We start from the raw sequence: 27000 nt of genomic DNA, 5'->3' as shown, positions 1-27000 counted from the left end.
ATTTTTGACACCATTTGTTTTTTGAAGTTAATCGAAAAAATAAAATTCGTATTTCATCTTACTAGTCTGAAAAACAACCAGCAGTAAAATTAGGGAATCGAAGTGCAATTGTCATGTCATGAAATCAAAATGTCATTGTCATCTAGAGTAAGAAATTCTCTACCAAAAGATGCACGATACTTCACGCGTTACTTTTTGTTATCACGGAAGAACATTTTTAATTATGAGAAAATCCACGAATTATTCCTGAATCCTATATCTACTACCCTATATTTCTTCAAAAATCTTTCTCTTGTAGTCAACCTTCTATTATGAAGCTGCGGTTGAACCGAGGCGAGGAACATTTAAACGCAATTTTTTCGGTACAAACATTACTTCAAATGCATTCTGCAGAAAATGTGTCGCACATCCGAAGAAAAAAGCCCGCTTTTACTTTTCTGAAATTCCCTTGGAAAACTCCATGCTACATCTCGTTGAAAATGAAATTCTCACTGGAGCACGTTTACCTGTTTATATTATTATTATTTTATAGTATCGCTGTAAAATATTGTGGAACATAGTTGAACATTTTACTACCGGGAAATTTCCATTACTCGAAAACATTTGTGGTAATAGTATAGGAAGTAGAGCTAAGTAGATGAACGAATATTGTTTTGATTCAATGAACGCTCCATAATTCAATTATTTTTCAAAACATCCCAGGAGTATGTAATTCTGAAGCAGACGAATAAATATTCTTTTCTTTGTCATATGTTATATTCAACTCTGTTTAACCTCCCTCTTTCCTCATTTTATGTATGTTTTCTTGTTCCCCGCTCATCTCAGCACATTAATCATTACACAGTTGATCTATTTGCTGTGTAGTTAAGCTTTTCTATTCGTGCCGATGTTTTCGTCGGGCCCTTCAAAGACGTCAGCAGAACGTTTTCTTGCGTGCTCGACTTCAGTCACTTCAAAGCATTTAACATATGTGGTTCCTAAAAATAGTGAAGCAAACACCCCTAGAAAAACTCCATACATCTAATTTCCATTCACCAAATTCGAATCCAGTTGAGATTACATGTGTTCAACTCCTGGAGGACCGAACGGAATACTGATGAAGGGAAATGTTATCAAAAGGTTAAAAAAATGAAATTGAAATGAAAATGGAACCATCCTATTGCAAATTATATATTCAACATTGTACTATATGTAAATATTTGCGCGTACATTCTGTGCTTTGATATTTTTTGCTTTTTTTGCTTAGGTAATATTACTATAAACTTGGGAACTTAATTTAATTTAATAAAGAAATAAAATTTAATTTAATAAAGAAATAAATAAATATATATATATATATTACAATCACGGTACTATGTACTAGAATATAATATATGCATACAATATTACATATACAGTAATACAATACTATTATAGTATTATATAAAGTTAAAGTTTAAAGTTTCTGACGTCAATCAATCCGTTTGGGACCTGCGTCCCCACGTTCACTTCAATTCAGAATCGTTTGAGGTTTACGAACGTGTAACTGGCCTATACAACGACTTGCGGTGGCTAGCCGATGTGTCAAGTCAGTGTTTTTATCCTCTCAGAGAAATCTGGCACCAATTTATAGATCCCGGAGAGATGAAAGGCTTGGTGAGCACTTAGGAGGATTCGAACTCCTCCGATCGATCGTGCAGGAAGCGGAACCTCTAGCCACTACACTACATCCGCCCCTACAATATTATATATATATATTTATTTATTTATATATTATATACTACGATCAATGCGAAAAATGCTTACAAAACCCATATTATAGTTCTCTTACAATATAATTTATCGAACCCTACAATTTGTGAAATAACTGAAAGCTCAGAGAAATTTCCTAAAAATTGAAACATATTTGCTATGCGTGTTGTTTTCAAGGCGTAATTGGTATTTGCTGAAAATCACCCAGTTGCACTTTACAAATCTTCTTTTTTCTCTTTGACTGGAACGATTTTCAGCTGATCGCTTCTTCCCTACGTCCGTTGTCCTATAAATGATCAGTAATACTAATCTACTTTAGTCCTCCTTCATTTATATGGGCTGCTCAGCCATATAAATTTGAAATTAAGGTTGCACATGGAATTATTCCTTATTTTTTTGTCTTGAACCTGATTATTTTGCATACTACTAGTCAATAAAACAATACAAACTCGATTTTAAAAAACTATTCATAATTCTGTGAAGTTGTTCCTTCTAACATTTGACTCTTTAACAGGTTCAAGCAACTTTGAATGTTTGAGCTGATTTCAGGTTTTTTCGAATAGTTGCAGCATAACTTTTAGAGGGCGGCCGACACCTCGACAATTATTTTCTTTGAGGAAAAATTAAGAATATGATGTGAAACTAGAACCTGCCCTTCTCTGGATGTTTAGTCCAACTTTTAGTAAGTTGAAAGTAATTGTTGCGAAATTTCTGAATAAAAGATGAGGGAAAAGAACTCATTTGAATCTTTGCTTCAACGACACTATTTAAGCACTTCAGGTAAGATAGACTAAAACGCGGGAGTGAAATAACAATGATATCAATAGAGATTCTTTGTTTTTGGGGTAAATATTCTGGTTCAGAACATAATTGCTCACAGAGCTTTCGTAAGTCCGATGAAATTTTCTTCGAACTTCCGGTGCGAGGATATTCGGTAGATAATCTATGAGGATTAGACATGCAATCACAATTAGGAAGCTTCCGACTTTGACGAGTGCGATGGAGGTTTTTATTGATGCACACTAATGCAAATTTAATGAAATCTTGAGCAGATCCAGCTGCCGAATGACAATGACGTCATGCTGAAAACACATGACTCAAAGCCATCGGCACTTTAACGACCTTACGAGACACATCGTATCGTTTCACAGCGCTTTGACGCATGAAATATGAGGCAGTGAAACAAATATTTGGCGGAGGGTTATTTCAAGGCGCAATTTATGTACTAACACCAGAGAAATGTCTAGAGGAAGACGCAGCGAGAGAGAGAGGAAGAAACCGAGCCTAATTCGTTAATTCACAACGCGCATCCTGAGAAGTTCAAGGGACAATACAAAAAAACGTTGAAATCCTCCTTGGCGCCAGCAATAATAAATTGCATAAAAAATTGTTCATCCTGAAAGATATGCTATGGTGAAGGTTTTATGACAAGAAAAGCCTCAATAGCAACGTATCATAAAACTGACGTAGCTTGAAAACCTGTGTGGGGGGATTATAGAGTTCGTGATGTAGATTACGAGTATGAGCAGGGGCCCACTCATTTCCCTCTAATCGGCCTGAAAAACAGCGTGGGAATTGCGTCTCTTCCTACGAGGCACGTAAGAACGCGTGCACGGTCCGGTTTCATCAGCAGCCCACTGATTGACTTTACTTGAACACGCTAGTGAGTCTAAACACGACAGGTTCCCCACCCACCTCGTATCATGATATGCCGACGACAACGTCTACTAAACCGACACGGAACCGACCGCCTCACCCCCGGCCAGATATAAGCAACCGTTGAAACGGTAAATTTCCTTTGATCTTCGACCCCACGCTCGCGGACGAGGCCCGTGCACAAGTACTTCGTAGGAGCGAACCCGGTGGCTCACGTCATTTTTCAGGACAACTAGTGGGAGTTAAAGACAGCATACCACGAATCTGACGTGGTGAAGGAATCTACGGCAAAAGCAAAAAATGGAGTTGTAGATAACGGGAACATCCCGACTCACCTTTCCCTAGTCGTCCTGAAAAACGGCGTGGGAACCGCTTTATTTCCTACTAGGAACGTTAGAACGCTCCTCTATGTGTACGTTCTGATCCCTCAACAACCTTTTCGTAGGTTTCGCGTGAATAGGCAGTCGTCGAGAACTCACTGGCTTCGGACCGCTGTGCAGCTGGATGCGCCGCGAGCACGAGAGTGGAGCGTTGCAGCTGGAATCGTCACGAGAAACAGGCCCATTCACGCCGTTTTTTTTTACTACAATCAAGGAGAGATGAGCGGAACCAGGTCTGATCTCGTAATCGACGATCCGTATAGAAATTATTGATCGGAGATCAACGTCAGATTCGTAATTAATCATAATTGTAACTTAAACTTCGAATTCTGATTCTAAACACGACAGGCTCCCCGCCCATCTCATATCATGGAATGCCGACGACAACATCTACTAAACCGACACGGAACCGACCATCTCACCCCCGCCCAGATATAAGCAATGGTTGAAACGGTAGATTTTATGATGATAGTGGTGACGAAATCAACCCTTCCTGAGAAAAACATCACAACAGAAAATAGCTTGCTCCATTCGTAATTATTCGTATTTGTAACACGAAAGTTTTTATTCACCATTTATCATTTCATTTATTATTATTTATGCCTACTCTATGATATATATTTTATGATCATTTAATATTTCATGACCCTCCAACTACTCCTTAAAAAGTTCAGAACCAGTGAAAAAACAACTTTGTTGTGCAGGTAAAATGTTAAAGCTGCATCTTTCTGTAACATAACGAACATTCATTGATGTACCGATGAGAATTTTTCATGTCACTTTCATATCCCAATTTTTCAATTTAAAAAAATCCGAAAAAATAACTAAATGAATGTACATATGCATGCACATAAAATGCGTACGGACATTATCTTTTAATGGTGAACCAGTCGAAAAAAAAGTACAAACCACGTTTGTTCGAACTCAGAATGTACACCTTACCTTCAATAGACTCTACCGACGATAATATCACAATTCTCCAACAATTTTTCGTCGGCAGCAAATGCAGAATTTCTGCTACAAGGTGCACTAGTGTATAAAAATCAACTTACTTAGAGGTAATAACAAATCCTGCAGTAAACAATTGGTGAATACCTCGAAAATACTTTTTTTTGCATAGTCAGTAAATTTATGATATACATTTATTCTGACGATTCGACAATAAAATTATTCTAACAAAAAAAAACTGCCGATGGGACATCCAGAAAAATGTGCGCAAAATTACATATATGTATCGGTGCAAATGCAAAATTGAGAAATGGAGAACGCGAGAGAAATCTTAGAAACAAAAAAAAAATAAAACACGCACAAAATGCGTAGGCGGTGAGAATGGGGCGGAGCGACAGAAGCACTGGATGCCGGTACAGTGGGAGGAAAAAGAACGCGTAAAAAAGGAAAGAGCATGTCAAATATCTCACTGGCAACATCTATACGTCATGGCAGTTGTCCTGCGCATGTGTTAGATTGCGGCTAGAGAAGCAGCTATTGGAAGTAGAGACTTTATGTCTCCAATTCTGGGACGGTCATTAGTCTTTCATTATTTTGACACGAATACACTTACGGTACAGTATGGGTGGATTAAGCTTTCAAACTGAGTGAAATGAAGAACGGGAAAAGAGCAAAATAAAGAAGAAAAAAGAGACGCAGTAGAAAAAACGACCCTCACTACGCGCCCTTTACAGAACAACTAGGCAAAAAAGTGACCAAAGGGTGTATGTAATGTGGGTGCGACTAGATGACAATAGTACGTACATGCTACATGAGAATATCGATTGATTTGATCATTATCACTGAACTGAACAGTACACGAGAAGATGGCGAGAATTTTAGAAGAATTTTTGAAGCAAGAAAATAAAAACGGTCAAAAATTGAGTATATAATATAAGCAACGTAAAAAATGTGTTCAAAAAACAAGCAAGACATGGACGGATACAATGAAATGAAGAAAAAAAGAAACAAAATAGTACTAGAATGTGAAGAATCAATATTATCGACTTTCTCAACAATATATGTTTGGTAAGTCTCGCAGAAATGCGCCTAGTCCTGCTGCAGCACTGTCGTGCAGCTATACATATATCACTTGTACGAGGACGACGAAAGAAAAGAAAAACGTGAGAAAACCTGAAAGTAGCTCTAACTAAAAGAAATTACAAAATGAAAAGGTAAATAATCTTCTGAAAAACTTTCAGCTACTCAGAAAAATCCGGTATTACAACCGTAGTAAAAATTAGAAAAGAACACCTTTTTCAATTCTTACTACGGTTGCAATACCGGAAATACCACGAGAGGACAAATGAAAAATTCCTGAAACGCAGTTTTAGGTAATAACTTCGTAGTAAGGCTAAACTTATCATCTTAGCATACTAATTCCGAATTCCTGCTGTTGAACAACTAAATCATTTTCAGTAAATTGAAAGAGAGGATTCATCACCAATCAGGAATTGCATCACGAAAATAAAGAAAAATCCAAAATAGGGCGAAAAATGGCAGAATAAAGTCAACCAGGAGGTGACCATATTAGCGTACGAAAGTGACAAACGATGAGCTTGAAACGTAGAGGCTATTCCGTATCACTATGTCCCATGCTCACTTTGGCTTTCGCGTGCTGATATACTAACCTCATGATTCGCCTTTAAACCAAGAGATCACTCTTTTTATCGCCTTGGGAATGTTCGAAGAGAGATGAACGAGCTGTCTGAGAAGAAGGTCTCCATGAAATTGCTACTAAAGAGAGGATACCGACAAAAACTGCAGAAACAAAAACAGCGCAGCAGAATAACAGCTAAGCCATGAAATCCAAAGTGAAACTGGTAAAATTCCGCACAAGAGGCGCTCTAGAAAGACAGGAGCTCTACGCTAGAAATTGGCAAATTCACAATGTAAGTTCTCTGTTTAGTGACTATTAAATGAACTCACACTTAAAATTCCACCGGTGTTGAGGTCGATGCTCCAGGTGGTCCACTACGGTGCACATGGACACAAACCCATCGTCCCGCCTTCTTCTGCCAAACTCGGGATTCTTGTGATTGCCGCGTACGAGCTTCACCATTCCTTCAAATTACAAAAAAAATACAACTATTGATAAAATACGACTATTGTATTTAATGTATTAAAATACACAGAATAATTGATATTTCGTATTGTATTAAAACACGTGGATTATTTGATGTTTTCTAAAGAGGAAAAAATTGATGAAGGAAAAGAGGAAATTTCTTCCCAACTTATTTGGACACTGTGACGTACTTCAACAACAATATTAATAAATTCTACTAAGAACGGTTACAAGTGCTCTGTTAAAGCATCACCCCACGAATCTGAGGTGGTACGGATTTCAGGTGGAGTATTAGTATACGGGATCGTAGATTATGAAGAGGGGGTGATTTCGTCCATTTCTTCCTAACTGCGGTAAAAAAAAACGGCCCGAAAAATGTGGCGCCGCACAGAGCTGGCGCGCTCCAATCGAACTCGTTGTAGAAAATAGCGCACCAGAACGCTCGAGGCCGTATCTTCCGGACCTTTTTTTACGGCAATTGGGAAGAAATAGACGGAATCACCCTTCCCTCCATAATCTACTATCCCGTATACTAATACTCCACCTGAAATCCGAATCACCCCAGATTCGTGGTGTGATGCCTTTAAAGGGGAGTCACCAAAACTAGATTAATGTGCAGATGGAAAGTTGAAATTTGAACAATTTGCAAGCTATCCAGAAAAGTGGCCCGAGCTATAAATCCAAAATGTCTCAGACAATGTACTGGCCAAAAAAACCTCCGTATACAAAACCAACACTTATGATTCGTCAAACATAGCCTCTAAGCCTCAACCGCTTTCTCAAAACACTCGACAGCTAGTCCACTTTCCGCGAGGACCTCTCTACAGAGGCACTTAGTCCACCACCACAGCCAAAACAATTAAATCTTTAGCAATAAACAGACTATAAATCGCTTTATTGGTCATGGGTCACTGGAAAATCTTTACGAAGGTATAGACTCTCATTTCGTCCAAAAGTCGACTACACATAATCCTAAGGGAGAATTCTATCTGCGCTTCATCCGTCGTTATGAGGTGATTAACAAACACACGGCTGAGGAAGCCTAGAAGTACCTCGGCTGGTCTTAGTCGTTGCGAAGTTATTTTCGGGACCAAATACTAGCACGGCGTCAATATGTCACAAATCCGCCAACAACCCGTCACTCAAACGTCACTCGTGCTCTGGATTAGATGGAACATTGCCAGAAAACCGGCTCGAAAAGGAAAATTCAGCAACATATCTTATAAAAGCAAGCAGGCGCACAGTTCACAGTTTTTCTGTAACCGATAAAACTCTGTTAGAACTTTCAAAGTCAGATCAGAAGGCGACTGTACCATTGAGACGAAAGCGACAATGAGCATGGGACGTTGAACGTTATTCCGTATCACTAGGTCCCATGCTCACTTTGGCTTTTGCGAGCTGATATAGTAGCCTCATGATTCGTGCTTAAGCGCATGGATCACTCTTTTATCGCCATGGGAATTGATCTCGAAGAGAGATGCACGAGCTGTCTGAGAATGACAAATGACACCATAGAGAAAAAAGTGCGGGAGTATGAATTTTAGCTCATAGTGTTAATGGATGGAATGGTACTAGTAGGAGTGAGTAAAAGAATGAAGGGAAAAAGTGCTAACTTCCTTCATTCCGTTTAGGATGCACAAAGTAACGAACTTCGGAATTTTGCAGACGGGGGGCAAAAAATGTGGTTCCGCCATCCGTCATAGATTTCTTAAGTAGCGTTTTCTACTCTTTTCTTTTTCTTAAAAATACCACGTTATATATTTAATTTTTCTGACAAATATTTCGCAACCAACATCTATTCAGATTTCAACGGGAGTCGCAAAAAGGGGCTTTCGAAATCGGAATAGTAAAGGACTTCAACTAAACTCCTTATTTTCACCTCAACACTAAATTTACTGTTGATTTACGCCGAAGATTAAACAAAACAGAAAAGAACAATAAGTGATGTAACGTCAAAAACACTAAGACCTAGGACAGGACTGCAGTAAAATTGAAAATGGGTGAATTTGCAAGGAAAAATATAGTCCGGGGGTGTGGGGCGCCCTTATTTTCCGACGCTCTAACTTACTTTTTTCTCTTAGTAACTTTAGTTAACATGTCATTGATCCTCCAACACTATTGCTACGGCCTTAAGGCCCCAATTGATTTGATTATTTACATTACAGAACTAACATTTTATTTGCAAAAATTTGCATCCATCTTCAACTAGAAACTGTATAGTGACATGAAATAAAGTTAAAGCCGCTATCAGCAAAGACTTAAACGAGATCTACTCCACGAAAGTAGATTGGAGCGTGGAAGCATAATCGATAATCTCTTCAGCATCAACAAAAACTTCTTACTGTAAGGAATCCCAAAGACTAAACCATGGAACGGCAAATCTAAACAAAATCTGCTTAAAGATTAAAGAATCAAAGAGTCGGAAAGAATGCTCGAACGGCACAGATAGACGGCTAAGTATCGAATGGCAAAGAATCCCCGAGCAAAAGAGTGCGCCACTTAAGATGATTCCAGCAAATGATACGCGAGAAAATCACGTGCCATTTCTCACATGCAGACAAAAAAAAAACTCTTCAGCTAATTATTAGAAAAGAATATAATTCAAGAAACATTTCAGGTCCCTGAAGTTTCGAGAGGAGATTTTTGAGCTGCTGCTGATTAAGTTTTGTTTTATTAGCTCTAAAAACTCGAGTAACTTTGTTTTCTTAGTGTGGATAGCCAGAAACCCGTTCTTATGTTTAGGCGCCAGAACGAGGAGTTTCAGAAGATAGCAGATCAAGATGCAGTCAGAGTCCATAGAGAAAAGATGATTAAAGTCCTGAATTGACAGCTATTGTTCTACTATCGCACAACGAACATGCGATTGAAAAAAATTACATCTGCGATGCTACACTACAAGTGGTGTGAATTTTTGTGGTCACATTCTTACGCGCTATTATCCATCAGAGAGGCAGATAATTACTATGAGACGACGGAGTGATTCAAAGAAACTGTCGCTTAATCCAAAGAAATCGCTGCAATACGGATGAAGAAGAAATGTGATGGAGAGTTGTGCAAAATTGCGTCTACTCACCTGTCCATGAATTGTGTCAGTCGCACGTATGCGATACAGGCGCCTTCTTCACCCATCACGTGCACGTTTGGATTTAGCATCGTTGTATGCAGCTGACCTTTCCGTGGATTATTATTTCCTGCAAAAATTCTGCACACTGACAAGATAAATTTCACATTAACAGGTTAAAATGTCGCCAGAAGGTGGTCTCGGACAGATTCTTTTCCTAACGTGAACCCGATTAAATGTGTCTGACGTGCCCATAAAATAAGTCAGCTGACGTCCTTACAATGTACCGCTAACATTTTAATGATCATAGTGGAATATGTATGAGAGCATTAAGAGAAGAGTACTAGAAAATACATGGGCTTCTACGGATACATTCACAAATTCCGAACATAAACCTTTGCACTTACCGTAATCAAAATAGAATCGGTGAAATTCAACTCCTTCGATGAGATTCCCTAGTGCTTCCGGCTCGAAACATGTCATCGCTGGATCGCACAATTTCCTGAAAGTATAAGCGTAGATTGAGAAGAAATATGAAATCAGGTGGGTTTTTGTACTATAAACACATTAACGAAGATCGATTAAGAGATTGGCATTATAGGTAAACATCGAACGTTTGCCCAGAACAGTCATCTAAGCAACATGGGACCGGTTGGAATCCAAAAGAATGAAAAACCTTGCAATGAGGAAATAATACATATGACTACTATAAAATCGCAGTTTTACACAATGACGCATTATTGCACAATGAGATCATTGCCATTCTTATAAGTTGTTATGGAAGGAAAATTGTCAACGGTAAGCTAACGGAGAATACTGGTATGGAAATGCATAATCAAACAAATCAGAGCACAGAAAATGAGTCAGCAGTCGATAAATCAATCAAAAGTAGCTGTTTTGAAATGACGGATAAAGACTCACGTGTAAACATCGAAATCCTTGCACGAGATTGCATCCAGCAGTTGTTGCGTAACCCGTACAATTTCTTGTTTTTGAGCTGAAATTCATATGTTTGGATCATGAAAGCAAACAATGAATAAGGTCCCCAATCAATCAATAGATGAACCTAGCCGCCAAACATCATATTTAACAGTTGCAAACGCATTCACACATCATGCTACGGTTAGGGAGAGAACGCTTACCGTGCTACGCTGGTTTCCGTCCACTACTAACAGCGAGACAATTTTTCTCGGAACAAAACCGATATATTGACTGATCATTCGGCAGGATCCCGCGCGTTTAGTCGATATAATAACCATTTTGTTGCGCGTGAGTGAATACACAAAGGACTAGGGTTTTTAAGAGCAGCCTTCGAGCATATTTTCTGTTCTCTGTACTTGGACAACAAAGGTACCGTAATCTTCGCATCTGTAATTTTCACAGGTCGCCCACAGATAAAACGGAATCCAATTACAGTTGATACTGCTTATTAAAAAATAAAGGCGATGATTTTAGCATAGAACGTTTATAATTGCAACGGTTGCAGCAAATGCACAAAAACTCGGCTACGGTATTCTAAAATACAGAACGACATAACGGAATGGAAATAACACCGACTTGTAGAGTTCTCTCTATCCCTACCTTTAGATATATTTAGATCCGCAAATGTTGTCTCATTAGAAATGACTTTTTATACAATATATCATGTTATAATTTTTGGGATTAGAAAAAAAAACAAATGGTGTATTTTGAGTAGCCGACAAATCAATGTTAGTGTAGTTCATGCGTGCGAAAGTCGGCGCTGATGCTCCTACGCGCTTCACTTTTGGACGGTTGGTGATGGGATTCTAATCAGCCATGAGCTAGGCCTCTCCTCCACCTGAGGAGGGTCCGGCTCCCCCTTTCGCACCTATGCTTGAGTTGCTGTTGTGCATTTTTACGAGTACGAATTGAGTTTGATCAATGCTCTGCCGGCTGCTCGTAAACGAATCACGCAACGACGCTATTGACGCAAAGATAAAAAAAGCTGAAACCACGCGCATTCTCAAGAGAATGCACAAGAACTTGACTACAGTACTTGCAGAATCTGTTCAGGAATTCACTCCTTGCAAACAATCGCATTCAACCACGTTTTCAATGAAATGTCCAACAGAATTGTTCCCAATTTCCACAAACTCCCGCTTGCTAAAGGGGCATGGAACTAAAATTCTAAGAAAACATTCGTAAGTTATTTAATAGTTTGCTAAGATGGAGAAAAAAAACCCCTTGTAACTGTAAAACTGTACAAAGACTGTCTAGAGTAAATAATGCTAGCACTTTGTGTAAGCACGCAAGAAATCACAATAGTAATAAAGAAAAAAAACAAGATTAGTAATAATGGATGAGTTTCTACAAAATTTTGAAATGAGAGTGATTCTCAGACACACATCAATCAGTTCGAATCGATCACATCAATCAGTTCGGATCGATTCGATGTGTGAAGGACGTATTCTAACCAATTTTCCACAAAAAGATGTCGTAGTCAGGAATATCCAGGAGAAAAATGACTAATGTCGTAGAAAAAAGCGGCATGTGCCCGAATAATGACATATTTTCGGCAAACCTCCGCAATATCGCGGTTGCAATCTGATGAACACCAAAAAAGTACTGGAAAGCTCGTTTTTGCTTTCTCCCGCAACAGAATGAAATCATTTCATGGAAAAGAATTCTGAATAGATGCAACGAAACAATTCATTGTCTAGTCGGTTGCAGTGAGCATTCATTAACGAGAAACCGCACAAGAATTAGTCTACAGTATATGGGAAATTCGAATATTTTCTACAATAGGCGTTTTGCGCATAAGGGAGACAAATAATAGCGGCACCTTCTGAAAGGAGTAAAACGGCGGAAGTAAGAAATGTCTACGTGGTGCCTACGTCAGCAGATGCAAGCGCCTCGAAAACTGTGTCGTTTTAGCTGATGGGGACTTCGAAGAGATAATCTGTGAGGGAAAACGTTGGAAAATTACCTATACTCATAGTCGTCGCAGCGTTGTTCTCCTCGCGATGTCTTGCATTTCATAGAGGCAGAAGGACGTTTCAAAAAGAGTGAATGAATTGCCGAATGATTGAGGTAAGGAGTAGCAGAGTATGTAGGTTGAGGTTGAGAAAAGTAGCCTCTAGGGTCAGGTGTCTTTGAGTTATTAGTCACTACCGAACAGACACACAAGCCGTCGCCGTCAGTCTCGGCAATGCAAAAGCGCTTTCGGGGCGTGGCATAATTGACGCCATTGCCGCGACAGCGCGACATCGCAGCACGGCGAAGTGGTCTCCATATCAATAGACGTCAGGGTGCACGTCAATGAGCTTATTGTGTTTGTTAGTTCTGATGTGGTGCTCTGTCCAGCTGCTGGGAATTGATTTATGAGTTCAATGCATTATTTGGGGCGGGCGTAGTCGGTCAGGGATTCGGCTGCGATTCAGCGGTCGATGGTTCGATACAGTCCTGGAACCAATCGAGCATTTCATCCCTTCGCTGTCGATGAATTGGCATCAGACTTGTCTGGCGGATAGAAACTGCTCAACACTGAAAAAAAAACACATCGGCTGATCCCAACAACAGCATTGTGCAGGCTGTATGCGTGTTCATAAAACCTCAATTCCGAGTCCGGAACACGTAGGCGCACCCCCATAGGTATTGATCAACGCCGAACACTTTGTCCTCTAACCCCTTATTACAGTGGCTGATTAACATTAGCAAAAAACAAGCAAACAACAAATTCAGGAAACAGGTAGAAACTGTGTAACTTTTAAACCACAACGCTATGGAAAGGGCAAGAGTTAGCACGAAACCGGGCTGAACGCTTCTTACATGCTCCTGTCTAGAACTCGGAAGTCTGAACTGTTGCCAGTTTTATTGGGCAGTTTTATGTCATCACTTCTTCCTATCAATCGCACAGTAAGCGAGAAACGTTGCAATAATCATACTAATTCATACAGCAGGAGAATAAAGGATAAAAAGTGTGGCGTTACTCAATTCGTTTGGGATGTGCGGTAACGCCCACCTCAATTCGGAATCGTTTGAAGTTCACGAACGTCTGTCCAGCCCAGAGGTGCGACAGGGAGGAGCTGGATCGATCTTCCTCAGGTAAAAGGAGTCTAGCTCACAAGGTGCAGCTCAAGCGATGAGAATCCCTGCGCCAAAAGTCCCAACAGTCCCAGTCAAGAGGGTCGGAGTACCGGCTCCGACTCTCGCATGCATAGTCTAGACCATACACTGACTTGTGGGGGCTAGCCGATGTCAGCAATCGTGCTGCATTTTGATTTGTTTTTATTCTCCAAAACAAGTCTAGTGCTAATGTATCGGCCAATGAGGGATGAAAGGCTTGGTTGGCAGCAGGACGGTTTCAAACCATCAATCGATTATGCAATCACAACGGAACCTGTTTCCGACTACGCTGCCTACGCCCGTCCTATACGGTAGGAGACCATTCAGAAATTTCAGGAAGACGACCGTGCTGCGTTTTGATGTCGCGTCTCTGTGTCCTACGAATCTACCGCAGGCGTTCGCGCCCTCTCGTAATTTCGCCCTCCAGCTCAAAGCTGATTGGTTACAACAGAAAAAGACTTTTCAACAGTGCTCAGCCACATGAAGGCAGAGGCAAAAACGACAAGGTTGAAAACAGCACTGACAATATATGGCCATCGCTCACGACATATTGCACCGTAAATCATCTTTTTTTCTGGTTAGTGTATATCACACGTCAACCGTTAAGTAACTGCGTGCAATTGCAAAACTCAAATAGATCAGCGAATTGGATTGTCTGGGTTTTAAAGCGCCGACAGAATGATAAACGAAAGCGGTGCCTAGTCAGTTTGCAAGTGCAGATGAGGGACACTAAAATTGAGGCAACTGCCACAGATGCGAGTTGACAGCAAAGCGGATTGATGGGTTTTCTTCTTGATGAATTTCTGAGTAAAAGTGAAATGGAGGGGGTGCAGGTGATACTGAAACGATAACCTGCTTATTCACAACCTACATCGGCAAAAATAAGAAAAACTTGGAAGAAAACAAAATAAAAAACCTCAATTATATAGAAGTTCCTTCGGCAGAAAAAAAGGAAAACAGCAATTTGGAATAGTGGTGTCAATATGAATGAATAATTTCATTTTTTTTGAAAACTACCCTTACAAATAGCGGTGAATCATGCAGGTCTGTAAATACGACCACAAAAATGAAAAAAAGCACGGTGAATGGATTTTCCTCGAACGTCCCTCGGTGGATCGGAAGTTTGCGAGATAACGAAGGGTTTACAGCAGTTCCCTACTTTTGCAATTTGCCATTGCATAAAATCGGAATTAACGCGGCGGTATTTTTCTGCTTTCATCAATTAGCGCAAATTCCAGGATCATAGAACAGAAAATAGCACACGCACACGCAGAACAGCATAATATTTTGGCAGTATCGAAAATCTTTCCGAAGAAATCAGTGTGTTTCTACTATCGGATTGGTAGCTAGATTGGTTGTGTGGTACTGTAGCCGAGATCTTGTGCAATTCCACGCAATCTATGAGCAGCGTGTTGAACCTTCTAGTCAAACACTGTGTGACAGCAGAAATCACTTCTGTTACTTTACTGGGTTGACGTTACGAAAAAAAAATAAAGGGAGGAGAGTTTAAAAAAGACCAGTCGGGGATAATTTGTTTAGGGATACGCGACGGTGTATGAACTCAGATCCAAAACCAAACGATGCGATCAATATATTGATTGGAGTCTTGCGTTCATATATGTCTTGATTGAGCAAATCTTGAACTTTTCAGCTAGCGCCATGAGATATATGTATCCACACTACGTCTACTAGTAAATATTAAAGTATGCCTTCGCAAAAACTCCACACTTATTGTATCACTACAGTAAATTACACTAAACAATAGGTAATCGGCCAGCATGCAAGGATATGCGATATCGATATATTGCACAGCAACCAATTTTGCATGCGAACAGAATATTGTACGAAAGCGATTCGGGGTCATAAGTTCACAAAAATGATGCGTAGGAGCACTAGAACGAGAATAAAGCGTTAACACTGCAACTCTTTCAAATACAGCACTACCGCAGCACCTCAAGATGTAACAAACTCTTTACCAATGGCGTATGATTAGATTTCAACTCGAAAAAAGGACTAGTATAGAAAAATGATCTTTTTCCAATGATTCTTCTCTCACTGTAATCTTACAAATTTTCAAAACGGATTAGGAGAATTTACAAAATGCAACTCCTTGATAGACAAATTAATGATAAAAATTCCATGCAATCTCTGTGGGTAGGACTAAAACAGAAAAATCAATACTTGATCTACTGCAAAAAATATGACCCAACTTGACCCCAAGCACGAAAAACTCCTGTTTTATTCTGAATTATCCAACATAAAAAATCTTTTTTACCTCTACTGAGAAATTCCACTCTTCATGGAAAACGTCGGAAACCCATGTTTTTGTCCCATATTTTTTGCCCGATTTCAAAATCGTAGAGTAAGCGAAAAAAAATGCTCTGGACAGATAATGAACGTGGAAGGTGTCACAGTATACTGTAAGAAAAATTCTATTTCTGATTCTCAGGTCGTATTTTTTTCCTTGTTTCTTCCACTTGCTTTTATCTAAGCTCACCACCTAAAATCTTAGCGAAAATACGAAAAATAGCATGAGTTAATGCAAGAAAGAACTTACTAGCAATCAAACGCAGAAGAATGTGGGACCTGTCCCAGAGCAACCAACAGCAGTCCACCTGGTTTAAATTTTGCTGTTTCGTATGATAGTTGAATAACTTCGTTAGTAAACAGGACGATTTACATCAATCACTCCTTCTGTTTTCTTATATCGATCCGTCACAACGGAAAGGTCAGTACACCTTGGGGAAGTGCTGCGCTTGTGCTGTACGCATGTAGTATTAGGACGAATGCGTTTAATTACCTGATAGCGACGATGACGGCACCGCCTTGGTGGCTGTTCCATCGGCACGTACCACAGTGTTCTCGTGCTTCAGTTGACCACCTGTAGGTGCGAAGCGGGATTAGACAGACAGACAGACAGGCTGACAGACTGACAGACAGAAAGAAGCATTACGAATACTTGTCACCTGAGAGCCGAGAGATATTACAATGTGCTGCTGTATGCGTTACAACTAGTACGATACCAACGCAAGCGAATAGCAATGAATTAAGACGATAAGCCTCATTAATTGTTTTCTAGCCATAGCTGACTTGACTTGACTTACCACCACCAACACACATTTACGTGAATTCGATAAAAGCCGTTCCTAACCGGCTGAGTAGTAACAATAAAATGACATATTAAGCGAGTTGAAGGCGGTTGGTGTGGACCAGCGAGTCTGTACCGACACGAAGACTCAAACAGGGAGTGCCCAGCTGCATTGCATTCAAAAAATACCATCTGCACTTTAAAGAAAAAAACATTTGTCACAATGCTAGAGTGAAATATTTAGGTCAAAATCGCTCGCCTAATAACTAATGAGAGTAGTTACATTTATGATTACTAGAATAGTCAATCGCTGTGGTATTTATACGCAAAATCACAGGAAACACTATAAAAGCCAGTTGTCGGAGAAATTTTCGACGAGGATTCTCTCCGACCCGAAAGTAAGCAGAATTCGGATCTTACGCTGAAAGTATCATAGCGAGAACGTCGAAAATCCTCTAAAAATCCAGAGTTCAGACAGGTCAGGACTGATTGAGCATGCAGAAGTGGTCAATTTATCCAACGATGCAACTTTTTACACGACCACGCATTCAGTTCATTTCAAGCGCTTTTATCTAGACACTCTTACATGCGTAGAGCACCTTAATCGAATGAGGGGATCTGTGAATTTTTGAGAATTGGTTCGTCTTCTCGTTGTGATAGTTGCAAACTACCTCATGAATTCTATTTATCATTGAAGAGCTTCCAATGTTAACATCAAATTTTCCCTTGAAGTATCCACAAATTTTTAGTGGCAGAATTCAGAGGGGAGCATACGAAGGAGCAACGCGAATCCAATAACACAGGAAGAGCTACATATATTTCACGCGAAGAGGGTGTGGTTAAGCTAAAAATAGGATGTATGTATTTTCGCTGAACTACTGAATGAACCCCTCGTAAAATCAGAGCAAAGTAGAGAACTGCCTTTCTCTTTGTGGATTTTTTCCTTGAAAAAGTCAGCTTCGTGATAAAATCATCCACTATCGGTGGAAGTCAAGCTACAGTTCAGCCCAGACCCATTCAGAAAACATCACGGATGATTTAGTTCTAAGGCAGAAATTCCGAGGGTAAACCCAGTGGGACCAATCAAACATTAGCATCTCTTCAGAAGATGTTGATTACGAAAGAATTTGGGAGAAATCGCTGGAATTCCCAAACCGTCCAAGGTATAAACGTTTAGAATGCCCAAAAAACTGGGAAAAATTATTATTTGAATGAGTTTCCTACCAAGAAAACAAAAAGAGTCGAAATGCCGTAGAAAGCTGTTTTTGTTTCGCGTGCGGAAACAAAAGGAGAGAATTCCTAGAGAATTTCGACAGTGGAAAGAGCAATAAATCTAACAACTCCACAAAAGTTTTTTCATATATTACAAAAAAAAAGCACAAGAAAGAAGAAAAAATGGGTAAATCTAAAGATTGAACGTAGTTTTTCTTTTACTATCTAAAACTAATTGTGTTTTTTTTTATCTTTCGAGAGCGAGAAAAAAAAACTTAGATGACTTGATACAGGTGTTTCCTTGTCTCATTTCTTCCAAGATGTGAAAAGCATTGCTTAACGAAACTGGCGATGTTAGGGTCTCTCTGGGCAAATATAGAGTTCGGATTGAAGATTACGAGTACGACCGTAGCCCCGCTCGATTCCTCCTAATCGTTATGAAAACCGCGTGGGAACCGCTTCTGTTCCAAGGAGGTAGCTTAGAACGCGCCATCCTTCTACAAGCCCCTGCTCCGTCAGCAACCTATTCATTGCTTTTACTTGAAGAGCTGCTGAGAGGACCTCTTGATTCTCGGCCGCTCGATTCTGGATGCGGCACATGGACGACTGAAGATGGTGCGTTCTCACGTACCTCATGAGGACAAACACCGTTCCCCTCTGCCGTTGTTCAAGATGACTAGGGAAATTCTCTGGCGTCACCTTCACGGTCCTGATCTACATGTCAAACGCTATATTTGCCCTCAGGGATCCCAACGTCATTAGTTTCGTGATACCGCTGCCTTTAATTGAGAAACCAACGGTTTTTTTTTCGCATGCAATTCGTTAGGGTATCAAAATTCAAAACATGCGAAACACTAGATTTTTCCTCAAAGATTTCCGTACAAGAAGGGAAAAATGAGACAAGAAAAAAAAAGGGAAATGGGCAGAAAAATAAGCTCCACCGCAGCGATTGCTTCGGTAATGCTAATTCTCTGAAGCTATTGAAGGCGGCGACTTTGGTTTCTTGGGGTTTTCGCCGGAAAAACAGGTCCTTGTTGGTCTCAAAAGCAGCAGAGGTCTCAGTTTTCGCAACGATTCACCGCCAGAGAACCATGGAAATGAAAAGTGCATGAAGTGATCTACCAATGAAATAACCGAATAAAGCGGAAATGATAAAATCCACTTCAGGTAGATTGTGCACGAAAGTTTCCTCATTTGTGACTTCGCCAATTCTTAAAGCGTAAGAAGTTGCATCGTCAGGTGAACTGAGGTCTTAGAATATTGGATTTGCACAATATATTCGTTTTCTTTGATACTTTCAAACTACACCCCTGACTATATCTACCGCTGAAAAGGACCGAGGAGCAGGAAATCTTCAACGAGCGCATGCCTTCGAAGACAAGCAGCCTTTCATCTAAGATTTCCTCCCGTATAAACAGACAGCTCCGCCCGCACCACCACACCTTAGGGCACAATTCTTGAAATGAAGGAAAGTCAGCAAAAGCATTCTAACCAGTTGTCTAGGACAGCGACTAAGGCAGTTGATAGCAGCAGTAGCAGCGCAAATCTAACCGGCACGAAAAAAAAATCATAGATGAACATAGAGAAAGCTATGTAGGTATTGGAATAAGCACGAAAGAACATAAAAACAGATCAAACAAAAATATGATCGCGAAGAAAGAAATAGAGGCTTCGTTTGAAAGAAGAAAGGGAACGGAGTGAGAGGAAAACAAACCAAATATTAGCTCAGAAATCGATTAACTGAGTGAACAAAAAACAAAATAGGCAGAAATAGCGAAATTTGACATTACACAAAAACGTGTCGAATACACAATCTGCTTCGGTACCGTATCAAAGTAATAGTAGGGTGTGTGAAAGTGGACATGACAACAGTGCTGAGAGGTGGTGTACTGTATCACACAAATAAGATAACGTGCTATTAAGTTGGGAAAAAATTCGAGAAAAAAAATGTACATAGAAGGAATACAGTGACGTCACCTCTGCACGGCACGTCCATTTCACAAACCCGTTCTTTTTTTGAGTGTGGTCGATTCGACACGTTTATTGTTACTGTACGCATGGACACACGAACAAGAGACGTATACACAAATGGACATCGATCGAATTGATACTTCGATTTTCGGCTGAGGACAACTTGTACAAAGGACCACATGTGTACATGAAGAAAAATGGAGGACAAAACAAGACGAAACGTATGCATTTTGATGATAATGAGAGAAACTATGGTACTGTCGCAAAGGGACGGACGAGAAGAGTTCTTTTTTTCTTTTTTGCGGAAAACCACATAGAGATCAACAACCAGAGAACAAATATCGAATATCATTTGATTGCTATCACGATTCACCTTTGTCCGACTCAGTATCGTCCAATGTTTGCGACGATTCACTGGATTCCTTGATCGTCGAGGGTGGTCCGCCTTCTTTTTTGTTCAGTAGATTACGACCTAAACAACAACTGTGTTGATTTTAACCTTGAGGACAACTGCCACTTTCACACAACGCTCTCTTTCGTATGGTGAACAAACTTCGCTAAACTCACTCCAGTTTCGAAGTCTACGCATCGCACATATAACAGCGCAACGCTGTGCGCTACGTCACGTCGTCAAACGTGACGAAATGAATGGATGAGAAGCAATTCTTCAACATAGAATGACATCCCACCCCTTTACGCAACATTACGATGCACAGGGGATGTAATATCGATCAGAGGGAAAAACAAAGAAGAAACAGAGGTCGTTGACGTTGACGGGTTTTCATATGTGGGCTAGCAAAACCCGTAAAACTTTTGCATAATCACCCCATCTAAAGTTCGATCCAATTCTTCCAATTTATTGATCAGTTCAATTGTCCTGCGCGAAAGATTGCCCTTTAAATTTAGCTCATAGATTTATAGACCAGAATAACCAAGTGCAATAGTTGAATTGTGCAGAACAACCATCAAAGGAAATTAGAAACATTGCAATAAGACTCATTTTATGATAACGGATGCCTATAAGCCCACAAATTCGTACTCAGACTTTCAAGCGAGGCTTGACACTTCAAAACTACTTAGGGAAACCTTTTGAGAAGGAACGGAACGTGATCGTGGAAAGCTCGTGGGTTTCTCAGTAAAGAAAAAAAAAACCTCTGAGCCAAACTGAACTAGCTATGTATTAACGAGCCCGCACGCAAAAACCACTAGCACAAATAATTTATGAATATGGATTGGTGTTTCAGTAACAATTCTGGCTCAATGAAACCAGCAGTTGTCAAAAAAGAAAAATTAGCACAAATGTTAGTAGCTTTTTTGTTCCTTTCTTATTCCGGAACATTTGAATTTTATAATAAATTACAGCCTTATACATAATATCATAGATGCGATAGTCGGAGCCGGTGCTCTGACCCCCTTCACTTTTGAACGGTTGGAGAAAGGACCTCCTTCACTTTTAGGCGGTTGGCGAAATCACCCCCTTCACTTTTGGACGGCTGGCGAAAGGACCCCCTTCACTTGAGCTGCACCCCATGAGCTGAACCCCCTTCATCTGAGGAGGGTCCGGCTTCTCCCTATCGCACCTATGCATAATATGTACTGAGGTAACTTCTCTTTGAGAGAAAAAAAAACTTATTAGAGATTTCCTTTTTATACACTTTGGTAGTAATATTTCTTTCGCTGCACACAAAGTGGTTACGGCTAAATTTTGCTGCTAATAAAACCGGCACATCGGAAATTCACATATGTGAAGCACTGAGTTATCAAAAGGAAAATCCCAATGAAAAAAATTTTTGAGCGATCACAGCGCTACGGTCAATGTTTCATTTTCAAGATTTCTTCGTGATATTAACCCTCAAAGAATTACAGAAGTCAGTGTTCCCAGTACAATTGAGGGCGCATTTTCATTGCTGTATGGATGGCAGCCTCGAAGATGACTAACAATAAGGTTGAGTCAAGAAAAACCTTGTCTTGACATAGCTATTCAAGCGAACGGCTGGTCATCAAAGGGAAACAAAAGAGGAGAAAAGGAGAAGAAGAGCGCGGAAAGCAAAAACACTGCAACGCCCCGGAATGTTCTACGAAAAAATGAAGTTTGCGCAGCTTTCGCGTTCAAACAGTAACTCTCGGGTTTAAATTTTTTTTTGAGGGAATTAATATACTACACAGTGACAAACAATTCACAGCTGTTCACCGAACATTTAACATTATATATGCGAAAATAATGGTTAAATTCCAATGTTGTTCTTGTTCAAATCCACAAAAATTCTCCGAGACACGCAATTTTGTGCATAACTTTGTATCTACAGTACTGCGGTATGCGATTTGTTGCTGATGTGAACAAATAGGATCCAAAGCAAAAAAATGCGCTATCATAATAAAGGCAATAGGGATGAAACAAAATTTCCGAAGAAGAAAAAATTCCAACAGAAAAAACAATAAAATCATTTGAAAAGGTGCAAATACAATTCAAACATAAAATTGGCAGTCGCGAAACCACCGAAAAAATCCAAATAATCGAAGCTACATGCATTTCTTAAGTTTAGCAGGTTTATTTAGTGCTTTGTCAGTCAGTTTCTCAAAAAAGTATATCAAAGAGCTCCGGAACGCTTAGAAAAAATTTGGAAGGAAAATTAAAGGAAAATTGTTCAAATATAAAACTAAGACAGTTGTATTTTTGAGGAAATTGTCAGGAAGAAACATATAACAAAAAAAAATCCTCTCACTAACCTATCGTTTTCAAAAATAAAATGTCAACGATTTTTTTCTTTGGAAAATGAATAAAAAGGTATTCATTTCTGGAGCATGTACTACACATTATGCACATACTACGATCATGAACACATTCGGAATGAGTTTTCGCTTTCCTCGCAGATTTGCAAACAATATGGTACAGTTTCTTTTTATGCAGAAAGTACGACTCATAATTGTGCATTAATGCCCGTCACTAAGAAATGCGGATGGACAACGTCTTGTCCTTTTTTCCAGGAAAGTCCTCTTTTTCCCCTGAATTTAAGTATGTGGTAGAAGATCTGATCGTTTTCGGCCTGTCAGACCTGAATAGAATTCCAAAACTTGTAGGACTTCAAAAACCAATCAAATGTAGAAGATGCAAACCACCAAACTCAGAAGAAAGGGAAGTCAATTTGGTGAGAAACCATTGACAGTTTTGTTTTGCATGAAAGTGCCACAATAAAGCGTTAAGAAAAAGAAATAGAAGTGAAAGTATCAGATCGGTTTCAAGAATGAGCAGCAGAACATGGCTTTCTGAGAATTCTAAGGATTACCGCGTACTTTCTGAAAATCAAACAGGCATAATCAATATAAAATGCCAAAAATTAGTAGAGTAGTCGCAAGGATCTGCTTGAATTTCTAATAACTGCAAACTATAAGGACTTACATGCAGAAAATGGCTTAACCGATGTATTTGGTGGTTGCGTGAGGTACAGATAAACCACTATAGCGAACAGCATCCATATCGGCCAGTAATCCGGCACTAACACCTTGAACTCGTCGATGACCGCCATTCGACATCGTCATCGATACCGGGTGAGGACAACGCTGCAGGCGGCGGGGGAGCAGTTGGGGCGGAGCTGCCGAGCCGTTGTGTTGCCGGCGCTTGAAGCGGGCGTCGGAGTGTAGAGTTCCGTAAAGCTTCGCTGTAATAATTGACCGACAGACGACCGAGTTGGTGGCTCGCCGCTGCAGTCGCCGATGAACCGACGAATGAAATGAATCGAGGCGCATGAATCGAATCGGGGATTTTCGGATTTTTCCGGCAGTTATGAAGCATTTCGCATTCAAATAGGCCAATTAAAAGATCCAATGATGTTTGGCGATGTCGTTGAACGTTTCCTAAAGGGTCATAAAGGAGGTTATTGCTTATAGGAATGGATTTGAAGTAAGCAGAGATTAAATTACGTAAAAACCTCGCACAGCTGAACATTCTTCATTCAGTTCAGTCTGAATTCTTTGAAAAGACAGGAAATTTCGAAAATTGCAGCCGAAGATTCCCAAAATCCTATTCAACGGGAAAATTGAAGCTGCAACTAGCTTCTGACCATAGATTCTATGCTGTTCAGAGATGTGTAAACTAACCGGATCAAAAACACGTCTGCAACAACGGACAACTGTTAACATTGCGTTAAAAAAATGTGGAGAACACGAAGTGCTGTGTGGTGTAGAGAATATCAGTTACTAAAAATATCGAAATTTTGGAAAGAAAGAATTTACACTTATTAAAATTCCTATTATCAATTTTTAGTGGCATCAGTTACATGAAAGCCTTCTATGATTAAAACGGATGGAAAAAAAAAGACTCATGTTTTTCTTTTACGTGCTAAGAGTCGTTTGCGGAGACTGACTGATGAAAAAAAGATTTATTATGGTAACATTTGTTTTGCTTCCGCCAATTATTTCCCTCCCATAATTTTTTTTGAAGTCTTAGGGGCATGTGTGGTTTATTTGAGTTCGTATTTTCCCAGAACAAAAACCAGGAGAAGTTGAAAATTTTCACTTTTCTCTCATTATCTTACGGGGAGAGTTATATATCTTTGATCCTAATCTGTGGAGTCATACCGCAACGACAGAAGGTCAAAGGCTAATTCTGTCTCGTTCCGTCCATGACTATTCTTACAACAAAACCAGTCTTAGCGGTTACGTCAGCAATCGACAGCAAGAGATAATTGGTAGAAAAACAAATTATTCTCTTCCATTACGAGGAGATCAACAGAATCTCATCGGATTTCAGTCGTATAAACAAGGAGCGGCTTGTTTTTAGTATTGATTTTTTTTCTCAACAAAGCTATTCTAGAAAAACTAGTCGCTACAATGACTACTCTTCACTGGATCACTATGGAATGAAGCGTTTTTCAAGGACAAGTTCCACACTCTTCATATGAATAACAATTCGGGAGCGTTAATGTTTACAAAAAGGTCCGCCACAGATGAATCAAAAATTTCATAAAAGACGCAGAAAAAAGGAAAATGAGAACTCACAAAAAAGAAACTCTAGCCGAACGTTCGCAAAGCATTTCCCATAGGAATGTTTGATACAACATGGAATGCTACGCTGATAACACAACGATAGGATATGTTTTCCCTACTTTGGTGGAATAACCGAGCGATTCCCGTCACCAAAAGTGCAAACAACATGTTAGATATGCGAAATGTGCATCATGCAGGAGCTGAAAGGAAAAAAAAGCAAAGAAAAACCATGGGAAGCTTGGTGGCAGAGACTCATTTGGCGATAAAAACGAGCCGAAAAGCAGGGGAAGTTGGAAGAAAGTTGGAGGAAAAAACTTCTGCTAAACGAATCGAATCATCTGTAAAAAATTCGATAAAATTGTGGAACAATAGAAGAAAAATCGTAGAATAATAAAAACCTTTATACCCACTAAACAATGGAATTGTAGTAGAGAAAAATACATGAGCGAAGAACAGAAGTAAACGGATGCGGTAGGATCTTTTCATAGTGATGATTTTTTTTTTGAAATTACTTGAACTCTTTCGAATAGCAGTCGACATTTCGAATGATTCAATGTTCAATTCGATTCGATCCGAGAAAAGAGGTCCAATGTATGAGAAAATTTTTATAACGTTTTAAGGAGATAAGTTCTCGTCTAAATCAATTATACTGACTGTTGATAGGATTGCATTAAATCAGCGATCACATGATCAGCAATCCATTTTATCTGAGAGTTGTGCAAATGAATGAACCAAAGAATTTCCTTATTTATAGGTGCTTAGTCTAAGCGAAAGCTCACCGTTGTCAATTATCTGTTCGATTTCGCAGACTTTCACATCATTCGCTTTCTGTTTCAATTCGTCCGCTGATTTCGCAGTGTACATTCCCCTTTTTTTCGAGTTTATAGATCCAATAAGCAAGCATTGCTGCTTTTTCTCCTTTTCTTTCTTCATTTCCAGTTCATTCAGCGCAGCCAATTCATGTTCTATGGCCAAATTCACGGATTTTGTCTCGTTCCACTGCTTTGCCATCGAATTCGACTGGCGTCGATAACGATGTCGCAGCGATCGTAGTATGGCGTCCACCATGTGTCCAGCTGGTTTCACTCGACTACAGATGCAGAAGATGATTCAAAGAAGCTAGTTAGAACATCAACATCAAAGAAATACGGACTTATCAAAGAAAACTCGGATGCAAGGGCAGATAAAGGATAGGACTGACTTGCGCTTTCCCCTACATCTTCCGCATTCATGAATAAATGCATAGAACATTCGAGAACACTCAATGAACGCTAGCGAAAACGATGACAAGGACCAAATACTGGATGTCATCAGCCATTCATAAAAAAACTGAAGATGATAAGAAAGCAATAATTATGAAAGAGAAGAAGACACGTGGAATGTTACTAAAGAAAACGTCCGAAGCAGAAAAAGATGTGAAGGTTCCGAAATTTTTCTTTTCATCTGAGGGTTTAACTTTACCTTCTCCATGTTGCAAACGATGGTTAGAAGTTTTTGGATATATAGGAGAAATAAGAATAGATTTAGTGAGCAGTATTTATTTGATTTGAATACAACAGCAAGAAAAGAAAGACTACTTGTGGATGGAGCGATGCAAGAAGGAAATTGAATGAAAAAGCAATAAAGAATGATGAAATGCACAAACCATCCTTGAAACTATAATATGGACATGAAAATATGATTGCAGCCATGTCACAGGCTTAGAAAAAGGAAGAGGAGAAGAAAAAAGGAAGGACATACATAGTTGGACGAAACCATGGGAAAAAAACTGGGTCAAGGG

At 39.6% G+C, this 27000-nt stretch overlaps 1 protein-coding gene across 2 annotated transcripts; it reads right to left on the bottom strand.

The window, feature by feature from the left end:
• Nucleotides 1-5832: 5832 nt before the first annotated feature.
• RB195_002982 (uncharacterized protein) lies at nt 5833-26288 on the bottom strand (the record flags this gene model as incomplete). Of its 2 annotated transcripts, none has more annotated exons than XM_064200466.1 (10): nt 5833-5888; nt 6684-6818; nt 8203-8243; nt 9893-10010; nt 10288-10382; nt 10802-10877; nt 16767-16847; nt 20611-20709; nt 23736-24089; nt 26000-26288. In XM_064200466.1, 10 exons carry the CDS (start codon nt 26286-26288, stop codon nt 5833-5835), a joined length of 1344 nt encoding a protein of 447 aa, XP_064056347.1. The 2 variants fall into 2 exon arrangements, with proteins under 2 accessions (XP_064056347.1, XP_064056348.1); XM_064200467.1 differs by lacking the exon at nt 8203-8243 and having other exon boundaries at nt 5844-5888; nt 6684-6728; nt 6779-6818.
• Between the last annotated feature and the right edge of the window lie 712 nt (nt 26289-27000).

The sequence above is a fragment of the Necator americanus genome, chromosome IV (assembly GCF_031761385.1).
Source record: "Necator americanus strain Aroian chromosome IV, whole genome shotgun sequence".
NCBI lineage: Eukaryota > Metazoa > Nematoda > Chromadorea > Rhabditida > Ancylostomatidae > Necator > Necator americanus.
This window is presented reverse-complemented; position numbering and strand designations above follow the sequence as displayed.